This window comes from Castanea sativa, chromosome 4 (genome assembly GCF_040712315.1).
Source record: "Castanea sativa cultivar Marrone di Chiusa Pesio chromosome 4, ASM4071231v1".
Classification (NCBI taxonomy): Eukaryota; Viridiplantae; Streptophyta; class Magnoliopsida; order Fagales; family Fagaceae; genus Castanea; species Castanea sativa.
Genome location: NC_134016.1, coordinates 24,309,902 through 24,322,353, shown reverse-complemented (window position 1 = coordinate 24,322,353; position 12,452 = coordinate 24,309,902). Strand labels below are relative to the sequence as shown.

The following is a 12,452-nucleotide window of genomic DNA, read 5'->3' as shown; positions in this document are numbered from 1 at the left end:
TGAAGTCCAAACACTGTGAAGGGCATATACCAGCATTGCGGAAGTTCTTTGAAAGAATCCAATTCTATAAGTTGTGGTTGAATCCAAAGAAGTGCACTTTCGACGTCACATCTGGAAAGCTGTTGGGGTTTATAGTAAGTCAAAAGGGAATTGAAGTTGACCCAACAAAATCAAAGCAATTATAGAGATGAAGCCTCCAAGGATTAAAGAGGAAATCTGAGGATTTTTAGGGAGGATACAATACATCAGCAGATTCATTGTTCAGCTTACCAAGACATGTGAACCAATTTTTCGATAGCTCAAGAAGGAAGTTCTCATAGTGTGGAATGAATAATGACAAGAAGGTTTTGAGAATATTAAGAATTATCTTATGAAACCACCAATACTGGTTCCGTCGGTATCTAAAAAGTCATTATTGTTGTATCTCACAACTACAGATACAGCAATGGGGGCTTTGCTTGCTCAATACCAAGAGGAGACTAGAAAGGAGAATGCAATTTACTACGCCAGCAAGAAGATGTTAGCTTATGAAGAGAAGTATTCACCACTTGAGAAGACATGTGTAGCACTTGTATAGGCAACTCGCAAACTTAGACAATATATGCTTGCTTACAAGGTCTTATTGATTGCAAGAATGAACCATTTGAAATATCTAATGGAGAAGCCTATGCAAGATGGGAAGACAACTAAATGGGTTTTGAATCTATCGAAATTTGATATTAAATATGTAACTCAGAAGTCTGTAAAGGGGAGGGCAATTGCTGATCACTTAGCCCACTATTCACCTGGGGAAGCTAAAGAAATCCAAGGGGACTTTTCAGATGAGAATATCATGGGAATCGAGGTAGAATTATGGAAGATGTATTTTGATGGAGCAACTAATCAAAGTGGAAGTGGCATTGGAGTTCTCTTAATTTCTTCAAAAGGGACACACATCCCATTTTCTGGTAGGCTCAACTTTACTGCCACTAATAATGCCACTGAATATGAAGCCTACATTATGGGGTTACGAGCATCCCTAGGTCTTGGAGTCAAAGAGTTGGAAGTATATGGTGATTCAGCCTTGATAATTGCTCAGATTCAAAAAAGATGGAAGATCAAGGAAGAAAGGCTAATGCCTTATCATAAATGTCTTCAAAAATAGGCCTCGAAATTCAGCAAGATTCAGTACCAATATGTGCCAAGAATACAGAATCAGATTGCAGATGCTTTAGCAACAATGGCATCTATGATGGATGGACCTAAGGAGGATGAAGCTAGACCAATAGTGGTGGAACAAAAAGAAGATCCAACTTATTGCATGTCAATAGAAGAAGGTGAGGAAAAGAATGGAGAAGATGAATGGTATTCAGACATTCTAAAGTACCTCAAAGATGGGACATACCCAAAGTCTGCAGACAAGAATGACCAATTGACCATCAGATGGTTGTCCACTAATTATATTATTTGTGGTGAGAGGCTTTATAGAAGATCATATGATGGAATTCATCTTCTTTGCGTGACTGCTAAGGAAGCACAACAAATAATTAAGGAGGTTCATGAGTCGAGTTATAGGCCACTTATGAATACACATATGCTATCACAGAAGATAATGAGACAAGGTTATTACTGAACTACTATGGAAGCAAACTGCGCAGCTCATATTGGGAAATGCCATCAATGCCAAGTCCATGGAGATCTGAAACACATGCCACCTATGTCATTACACACCATGACTTCACCCTGGCCGTTCTCTACATAGGGAATAGATATTATTGGAAAGATTCATCCAACAACATCCAATGGCCATGAATTCATACTTGTTACTATTTATTATTTCACTAAATGGGTGGAATAGCCCAAAAGGTTAGCCCAATTAGATAATCAGTCATATATATAAGGAGAGAAACATACAGAATTTTATAAGAGACTTTTCATAAGGGTCTTTTCATTAAGATCATACTTGGAATGAAATGGTTTGTGTGTGAGTGTTGGATACTCTCTTATTCTCTCCTTGGAAACCGATTGAGAGACCACACTTCTTGGGCGTTAAGTGGAATTGGAGTGAAGATTAAGAGTATTCCCAAGTACTTCTATTCAGATTGTTTAGAATTTCACTACACCAAGGTACGCTTTCTTGTTCTTAAATTCTGAAACTTACATAGTACATGTTATCAATTGCGAATGAAGTAGATCCGTTATTTTTCCACTGCGTATGTTTAGTATGCGATACAAACATGTATTTTTCCAACAAAATCCTTATCCTACCGTCCCTAGACTAATGGAGTAGTTGAGGCTGCAAACAAAAACATAGGGTAAATTATGAAGAAGAGCACAAAGAACTACAAAGAGTGGCACCTACAATTACCCTATGCAGTTTGGGGGTATAGAACATCAATTCGATCTTCCATAAGAGCCACTCCTTACTCATTGGTGTATGGGATAGAAGTAGTTCTTCCCATTGAAATAGGTGTTCGCTCGTTGAGAACAGTACTGGAGAGTGAAATCCCTAAAGTAGATTGGTTGCAAAGTAGATGCGACCAATTATGCATGATGGATGAAAAGAGACTCAAGACCTTATAACACATTCAAGGTTATCAAAGGAGGCTTAGGAAATTTTTTGACAAGAACTAGAGATTTGAAGTTAGGAGATTTAGTGCTGAAAGAAATCTAAGCCCTAGTTCAAAATACAAACGGGAAGTTCAAGCAAAATTGGGTGGGCCCATATATTATCAAGCAAATATACTCTGGGAGAGCAGTAAAGTTGATAGATTTAGATGCAAACCCTATTACTAAACCAACCAACATGGATCAATTAAAGAAATACCATGTCTAAGGAGGTAGTCTGAAAATACCACATTTGAAGTGGTTGTAAATTATGTTATTTCATTTCCTAGGTTTGTCCAAAAAAAATATAAAAATATATAATAAAAAAAGGGTAGGTTGAAAATTCGAAAGGGCAATCTACGCAAAAGGATAGTAAAAAAAAAAATAGTGAGAGATCCTGCTAGGTTGAAAACCCAAAAGGGTGGCCTAGGCAAAAGTTAAGGCAAATAAATTGAATTACGTGATGACCTGATCCTTCTGTCAAGGAGGTACATAGGCAACCAAACATTGGTTTAGTCACAATTTCCCCAAACCCACCATTTACCCATTAAGCAAAAAAATTGATGTTGTTCCCAAAATTCAACCATTCCATTAAACCATGCCATTACACAAAATTCCGAACCCAAACCCTAAACCAAACCTTAAAAAGAAACCAAACCCTAAAAAACTACACCTTAAACAGAACCCTTAACCTGGAATTCCTAAATAAGTCCTAAACCTAAGAATTTCACATCAATTTTTTTTAATAAACATGTTCAAAGGCAAAAAATAAGAAGATCATTTTTTCTTTAGTCTTTTCTCCTTTGGTTGTTCATTGATTTCATCTGTGCTAAGTATTTTGTCATCTTTGTCCCTCCTTTTAAACTCGTAGTTGTTAGCCTCGTGCCTTTCTCAATTGTCTTTGAGGAATTGTTTTCTCATAACAACCATGTCAGCCTCCTTGTCCACAATCTTGTTCACCAACCAACTAGAATAGTTTGTGGTCATCTTTTGGAAGTGAACCTTAACAAAATATTGATCCATTCGGTCAGCCATCTCCAAGCCCAACAACATGTTCCTTATAGAAGTAGGATTTGTGTCCACAGGCGTGAAAGGTTTTCTTCCTTTTCCACCAGGCATTCCCTGCTTAAATTGGAATTGCCTTAAGAGTCTATTCGCCTTATAGAAATTCGCTTTCCTTAATCCAACTAGGAAGATGTGATCTTATCCTGGAGACCGCAACAAAGTGGGCACTTCCACCAATAACAATTCCAGCGAATTGAGACACTGGATTTCTTGTTCAGAAATTTCACCTACTCGTTCTCAATTTGACACTCGATTTTGAGAACAGTCCTACTAAGGAAATTGCCAGGACCATAATTAGCAACAATAGGCGTGCCAATCATGTCCAATCTTTCCATCAACCATATTTGCAAAGCCAAGGGACCCCTAAGAAAGTTTTGTGACTCTCCACTATGAAATACAGAGTCCAATCCCATAAGAGTTTCTGCTAAGATCAAAGGAACAAGATTATCACCAACCTTAATTTGACTCATAATACCTATGGCTCGATCATCCACAAAACCAACTCTTCCAAAGCAAAGTAAAAAATTTCCCATGAAACAAGAGCTAAGCCAAAATTCTTCTACATGTTGTCAGTCACTCTGTGAGTATGTTTATCAATCAGTCTTGAAAGAACTGCACAAAGATTCACCATGTGCCCTTCAATCATGCTACTGGTAATTGAAGTAGGAAGTCCTAAAGCATTAAGCAAAATTTCCTTGTGCTTGGGATCACAAGAAACTGTATTTCTTGCTAGGATCATAACCTAGAATAGCTAATAATTCTTCAATTGTGGGAAAAAGTTTAGTAGTTTGAAACCGGAATACATGATCTTCAATATCCCAGAACTTCACAGTAGCACGGAGGAAACCCCACTTGATCTTGACATTCCTCAAAGTTTTGATTCCATCTAGTTTGTAGGCTGTAAAATTGGTCTTGGTACTAAAATCAAAGCTACGAACCCATCTATTGATATCATGAATTGTTGAATGAGAAAAATTTTGGTTGTAAGCCATGGATAACTCTTGCTTGTGATTATTGTGTTTTGCTAACCTTGATGCAAAGATGTGCTTGCAGGATAGATGCTAAAATAAGCTACCTCAGTCCTTAACCAGGTTTAAATAAGTTTCAAGAGTTTGTAGCTGACTAGGAAAGTGTTTCATGGTCTCAAACGGAGAGAATATTTTCAAAAAACACAACAACAACAAAAAAACACGTTGGAAAAGCGCAAGGAGTTGGCCCACTATTGGGTGTGCCAGTCGGTACCTTGCACCAACACAACACTTCTGCACATTTTTTTACTAATTCAAAACCTTTTTCTAGTAGTTTTACGAAGGCATTAACTAGTTTTCTAAATCGTTTTCAAAACCTTTCAATTATTTTCCTTGTTCTTGAGTTAAGATTACTTAAACTATTGTTTTCTTTTGATTATCTTTGTTCTCTCAATCTAATTCCTGTGTTGTAGGCACTTAGGGGTCGGTTAAATAACCTAAAATTTGTGATCCTAAGCAAGTAAGTGTTCTTTCCATGAACTCCTACTTTGTTTATTATAATTACCATGGGTTTCTTGATTCAGTTTCTTTAGCTTGTTATATTTGTTTTGTTTGATTTTTATAATTCTTATAACATGTATTAATCTAGTCTTGGGTTGATTGTGTTTTTGCCTTTATTTCTTTCTTGTGATATATCTATGTGTTTTTCTTAATGTAGTTTATTTTAAAATTTGTGTTTAATTTCCATGTTCCTTTTCTTGTCATGTTAATTTCTATGTTAATCTGATTTTGAGTAGTTGATCATATTTATTTTTAGGGTTTCTCATGTGTTTCTTTTGTTTTGTGTTTGGTTAATTATATCTATAAAAATGTGATTTTTCTAGGTTCTGTGCTAAGGATGCATACACATCATTAAGTATAAGCACGCATGATTTCGACCATATGTACACATGGTTGAGTATGTGTACACACCCTAAACCCAGATTGGGGTAAATTTCTTGTTTTTATTTAATTAATCATTTTCCATGCGTTCTTTGATTCTATTTGACTCAGTTTAGGTTATTATTTATGTTTATTTTTTTCCATATTTTATTTGGTCAATATTGCCATGTTAGGTTTAATTTGATATTTTTTTCATCTTGTGTTTTTTTAATTGTCAACTTTCCATATTTAATATATGTTTGATTGTGTTTTGATGTTTTCCCTTTTCTGTTGTGATGTGATATTTAACATGTTATTTGAGCTATTTTCATTTAGTGCATGGTGTATGTTTAGGATCAAGGTTATGGCTCTTTTAATAACTTCTTTATTTAAACATGGCCTAGCAACACATAATAAAGGCCAAACCACAAGTCGGGTAGTTTTGGGTACCTAACACCTTCGCAAGTCGTACCAAAACTCCAAACCCACAATCTGGTATGTAGACCTATGCATGTAAGTAAGTGGCCCAAAATGCCCAATTTGGTTCTTAGACTTAAACTAGGTGGCAATTCCCAAATATTCGCCTCTAGTCCACTCAATTGAGGCATACTTCCCTTTAAGGGAATAAGCCATGCGAGACGGTGCAGTCACATATATGCTTGGTAGGGTTGGGTGTCTAACACCTTTTCATCCCCATAACTTAACTCTGAACTTAGTCTTTGATACATAAACCTCCATTTTGGTTTCTAGACCTAAACCAATTGGCCACTCATAAAGGAAAGAGAAAACGGGCCATGCAATTCACAAGTGTGGGTGTGGGTGCGTGCAAAGGGGGATTTGTAAGTAGGAAGTTCATAGCTTGAGATCAGGTGGTCTAAACTATCGCCTCTAGTGAATTGAGATCAGGAAGCCCAAAACAATAAACACACCTTCCTACTACTAACTATAAAGAGAGAGAGAGAGAGAGAGAGAGAGAGAGAGAGAAATATCAGTTTGTGAGGAAGCTTTGAGAATTTTTGGAGTTTTTGATTTACTCGGTGTGTTTTTGGAACTAATGGAGAGAAGGGTATTTATACTAGATGTGGGGGAGCTAAGGATGAATCTCGAGGCAATGTGGGACTCTAGAAAAACTAGGTTTTCTAAAGAAAAAAGGTGGGTATCAAAGTCAACTTGAGTGGGGAGCAAGGCGAATTGAAAAGGGAAGAAAATCTAGAGGTTCTGACGGCACTTAGTCCCAGATCCTCCAGATCTTTTCCTTTTCCATTATGTAAGTTTTACTTTTCAATTGGGATCTAATTCTCCTAAATTTTGACTTTTTTTTTTTTTTTTTCTTTATCCTCAAGGTTAGCAAATTAATTTTAAAAACTCTATTTATTTATTTATCAATTTCTAGAATTCTATCCATAAATTAATAAATGCTTTGACTTTAGATTAAATTGGATGCATGCAACCTTACCATAAAACTTATCCTCAACCAATAGCATTATGACTCATCATTAAATTCAATTTGGACTAAAATTAGAATAATTAAAATTAAAAGATCATAATCACATATGGTCAAGACCTAATTAATGTAAGTGCACATTATCATTAAAACATGTTTCTTTGATATCTTTTAATTCAGTTGTCTAATTAATACTCATGAACTATCGTTTTGATCATTATGACCTCAAGATTCATTTCATGAAATGTATTTGGAGATCAAATGGTCAAATTTACAGTCTTGTCATAAAGACATGAAATAGTGATGACATTTAATGCAATGTAAGTGAGGTTAAATGAGAGTTGAAAGATAAGGTCTATAGAGATCAGCCCCCATCATGGTGGAGATCGAGATCGGCATGATGAGATTAGCTGGTGGAGATCAGCGTGGTTGATCGTTGATTTTGGAATGAGTTTGGTAATTGTGATTGTGAATGGGTTATGGAGATGATGGATTGTGAATGGTTTTGAGAGCTTGGCGCTTTTTTTTTTTTTTTTTTTTAATTTTGATATTAGTGAGTTTCAAACATAGAGAGATAGAATAAGAGGAAGAGATAGAAGAAAGAGAATTAATAAATAAATGATTAAGATGTGAAAATAGAACTTGAAATGTAGAGTATATTGTCAAATGCTATATTACAGTAGCAAATGTAAGTCTTGATGTGTTAAAATATAAATTTTTTTTCAAATATTTGATACTAATGCTCTAAATAACCAAACTTAAAAACAACTCCCAATTTTAAATGTTCTTTTATGAACACAACTTTGGTATGAGCAATTACTATTATATGGATCTACCACTTTCCACCACTCATAGTTGACTACTTCAACAAGTTATCGTACAAAAGTTGCGACGTTAGATTTTCTCAAATTTTAAGGGCCAAAAGTTTAATTATCAAAATTGTACCTAATTAGTGGTTAAATCAAGCACAAATTTTAATTCGATATGGATCAGATTCATAAAAAAAATGATTAAATCATGAAAAACTAGTGATTTTTTAGACTCTAAAAATCAATTCAAATATGCTACTTTTAGTCATTTTCTAAAAAATAATATCCTATTAATTTCAATTTTTGGTATGTTTGAATATTGATTTGTTTGATTGAATATTTGAATATTTATCATCTCTTACTTTATAGTTTATCTTTTTTAAGTAATTATTTTAACTTATACACACACACACACACTAAAATAAATTAATTATCAATCCAACAATTGAACAAGTGAACCATCAAACTACTCCCTTGACAATTCAATGCCTTGTTTGATTTTGAAAAGTGAGAATTGTGGTCAAAAGTATAGGGATTTTGTTAAAATTATTACAAATTTTATGTGACAATGATGTGATTGGTACCACTTCAACTAGATAATAAATAAATGCTTAAACTAGATTTTACAATTGACGACAAATCAATTTACAAAACTTATGTAGACAACATCGCTAATGTCATGAATATAAATCATGTATCCCACAATTTTTATTCCATTTTATGCTATGTGTTTGTTTGTTTTTTTTTTTTTATAGTTATTTTATAAGGAAAAAAATAGAATAGTGTTTAAAATTGTGATTAATAGAGTATAAAGTTGAATGTATTCATTTAAATAGTTCTTTTACAACAATACACTTGGCCAAAACTTGATAACATATGCGAGTCACTTATTATATTATTATTGTTTTCTACCACTTCCAGTCTAAAACCTCGTTAAGTTGTGTCAAATTACATTCTCATCCTTGAAACACATAGTTGGGTTAAAAAACAAAAAGAGGTGATATGGCACATGAGCAAGATAAGCATTGAAAGTGGAGGATAAGTCTAGGTGGGCAAACACGTAAAAGTTGCCAGAAGGATTAATGATATGAGAGTGGGACCTGCTCAAAGGGGTCGAGTGAGAGGCAGTATTTGTAATCCTACTATAACAGAGTCCAGTAGGGATGACAATTTTTACCTAAACCCATTAACCAATCAATTACCCATCTAATTTGAGTCTTGACCCAACCTAATTAAATATTTGAGTTAAATGGTTAAAGACCCATTAGGTAATCTAATTAAACGAGTCTTAATAGGTAAACCCACCGGTTATCCAATAGGTACCCTTTTTTTTTTTCTTTTTCACTTCTAAAATAAAATCTAAATCTAAAAGGAAAGAAAAATACAAAAAACAAAATGCTCTTAACCTAATCTAAAAGTCATACCTCCAGCCCCCCCTCTCTCTCCTCATTTTTTTCCTTCATTTCCTTTCAAAATTTTCTTTTCCTCCAAACACTGCCTAACTTCTCAAATTGAATTGTACTAGCAATAAATGAGAGAGTGAACTCCACAACTTGGCCTTGTAGTCATTTTTCTTCTTCTTCTTCTTCTTCTTCACACTAGTTTGCAGCTTCTTCTATTACTTGTGGAGATCGATCGAGATTCATGTTTGGATCATTTGCATGTGATTACACTAGGAAACCCAAATCGATGGCATTGTCCTTTGGTGGAGTTTAGTGTTTGGATTGAGTTTGAGGAGCTAGATCTAGTTGATCTATTTTTTCTATAAAATGCTTATCTGATTATTTTCTTTTTGTTTTGTAAAAAATGTGTTTGGTTGCTGAGAAAACTTAGGCTCAAAAAAAGAAAATAGAAGAAATCGTATGGAGGAAGTATTGTAAATGATAGTTACATGTAAAAATAAAATGACAATTACAAATCGAAGAAGAATGGAGGGTCAAATTCGTAGATCTCCAACATGGCTTTTTGTATAATTTCAATTTCAGGTTTGTGTGTGTTGTTTGGTTGCTAAGAAAAATTGAAGGAAAAAATAAGAAAGAGAGAGAGAGCTAATTTTTAAGTTTGTATTGAATGTGTAATTTGGATGAAAACTCATTTGAGTTTCTTTTCTTGATTTATTGGGTTTCTTTTATTGATGAGATTTGAACTATTTTTTTGCTCCTATTTAACCGATTAAAATCAAAATGTTTTTTTTAAAAAATTTATTTTTATAATTTGGTTAGTTGGATTTTAGTCGTCTATAATTTAATTCATTAGATTTAATTAATGGTTTGTCTAATTTTTTTTTAATTTTATCATGGGTTAAATGGGTGGGTTGCGGATTAGATAGGTTGGGTGAGTAATGTTTATATTTAAACGGGTAACAAATGGATAACTATATATCCAACCCATTTATTACTTGACCTAAAAGCTACCCAACTAGCCCAATTGCCATCTCTAGAGCATTCGCATTTGGGTGTCTTAAAAAGTACTAATTTTACCATTTAAAAACCTACTATATTTATTTTACAATTCCATTTTACAACTTACACTACATCCCAATTCTTATTTTTTAAATCACAATCAATACTATTCATTTATTATTATTATTATTTTTCACTCACTTTCTCTCTCTTCACTATATTCTCTCTCTCTCTTCACCCACATATCAAACTGGCCACCATCTCCTTCTCTCTTCCACACCACCATTGCAACTACCACCACACCAAAGCAACAATTACCATAATCCACCGTCTTACACTTACCAAAACCCACAGCCTTCAACCCTATACCACCACAATCTACAACCATGCCACTACTAGTGAACCACTCCACAACCTAGCAGCAACCTACAAAACCCACAACCCATGTAACCCACAACCTCCAAGCCACCACAACCATAGCACCACTACAACACCCAAAACCCAACAGCAACCCATAAAATTGCAACCTACCACATATTTGACCACCAATTCAAGTTTCAAACCCACAACCACCTAAAATCAACCATAAAATTTTACCAAAATAAGTTGAGAGATCGGCGAACAAGGTGATATTGAGAGAGATCGGTGGCATTAGGAAAGGAAGAGAGATCAACAGCATGAGGAGAGGCAAAGAGACTGGTAGTTTTGAGAGAGAGAGATGAGATTGAGAGTCAGAAGAGAGAGAAGAAAGAGGAGTTTTTTTTAAATTTATTTGGAGGGAGAGAAAATAAAATATTATATAATAAGTACACGAACATATAAATAGTAGGTTGTATAAAATTTTTAGTAATAGCAACCTATGTAAACTTAATTTTTGGTGCATCTGGATCTAAAATAGCAATTTTGGGGGGGGGGGGGGGCAATTTATACCCCTAATGCTAAGAGCATTTGCATCAAATGATGTAAAATAGAAAAATGTATCAATTTTACACATTCAACTTTCAAAATCACTCACATCAATCAAGCTAAAAAATGTGTAAATTTGCAAAGTTGCTACAATATTCCCTTTGCATATAATTTTTTTTTTAATTTATACTACTATTTAAGGGGCTTCTCCTATTTGGACCGGATTTTTTTTTTTGGTTCCAAAATACTCATATTTCTCTAGATTTAAGTAGAGACAAAACTAAAAGATAATTTGGTAAAATTACATTTTTTAACTCTTGCGAAAACATTGCTATAAAATAGGATTGAAAAGCTCCAATAACTAGGGGTGTCAATTTGGGTTGGTGTGTCGGGTTCATGTCGTGTCGAGGTAGGGGTATTCGACTAAATGACTCAACCCTAACACAACCCATTTAATAATCGTGTCATGATCCTTCAACCCTAACCCGACCTGTTAATTAGGCGGGTTGACCTGACCCAACTCATTTGACATGCTTAATAAACGAGTTGTGTTGGGTTAGCACGAATGTAACACAACCCATTTAAACCTGCATAATATTAAATATAACATCCATTTAAAAATAATTTTTTTACATCCCAAAAGTAGTGCATACACTTCAAGTCTTTAACCCACATTCAAAATAATATAGTTCAATGAAAATATAACATTCATCTAGAAATGAGTTCTTTACATTCCAAAAGAAGTACATACACTTCAGAGAGAGAGAGAGAGAGAGATAACCGGTTTGAGAGTTGACACTTTGAGTTTGAGAATTGGGCTTGAGGAGAGTAGGATGGCTGGAAAAAAAAAAAAGAATAGAAAAAAAAAGATATTTATAAAAAGGTTTAGAGATTTAAGGTTTGTAAAGTTTCAATTTCCAATTATATCATTTGTAAATTTTTCTAATTACTTACTTTTCTTTTTAAATTTAAAATATATGTTGGATATAAAAGGTATTTGACAAATTTAAAATAAAATGAATATTTATTTGTTATACGAGTTAAACGAGTTGTATTAAGTGGGTCATTTCGGGTTGACACAAATAAATTAACGTGCCAAACGTGTCTATTGCAGGTTACATGGGTTAACCCGCTTATGACACATTTCATATCGTATCGCTTTCGGGTCGACCCGTTTATGACCCAAACCCATTAAGGCCCAACCCTAACCCGAAAAAACTCGTGTCGGGTTCGTGTCATGTTCGCGGGTTGGGTCGAACATTGACACCCCTACCAATAACCCACCGTTCCCATCAAAAAATAATTCCACAAAAAAAAAAAAAACCTTCCCACAATCCCAATTCCCACTATC

The 12,452-nt window shown here is 34.3% G+C and overlaps 1 protein-coding gene across 1 annotated transcript; it reads left to right on the top strand.

The window, feature by feature from the left end:
* Positions 1 to 655: 655 nt before the first annotated feature.
* On the top strand, positions 656 to 1,612 carry LOC142632614 (uncharacterized). Its single transcript, XM_075806989.1, has 2 exons — positions 656 to 1,045; positions 1,145 to 1,612. Exons 1-2 carry the CDS (start codon positions 656 to 658, stop codon positions 1,610 to 1,612), a joined length of 858 nt encoding a protein of 285 aa, XP_075663104.1.
* The last annotated feature ends 10,840 nt before the right edge of the window (positions 1,613 to 12,452 follow it).

What these genes read in the sequence shown, in the direction of transcription:
- LOC142632614 (XM_075806989.1), top strand. Translation starts at nt 656, where the DNA reads ATGGAGAAGCCTATGCAAGATGGGAAGACAACTAAATGGGTTTTGAAT. An exon ending in TTGGAGTCAAAGAGTTGGAA is followed by an intron (nt 1,046 to 1,144) that starts GTATATGGTGAT and finishes CTTCAAAAATAG; the next exon opens with GCCTCGAAATTCAGCAAGAT.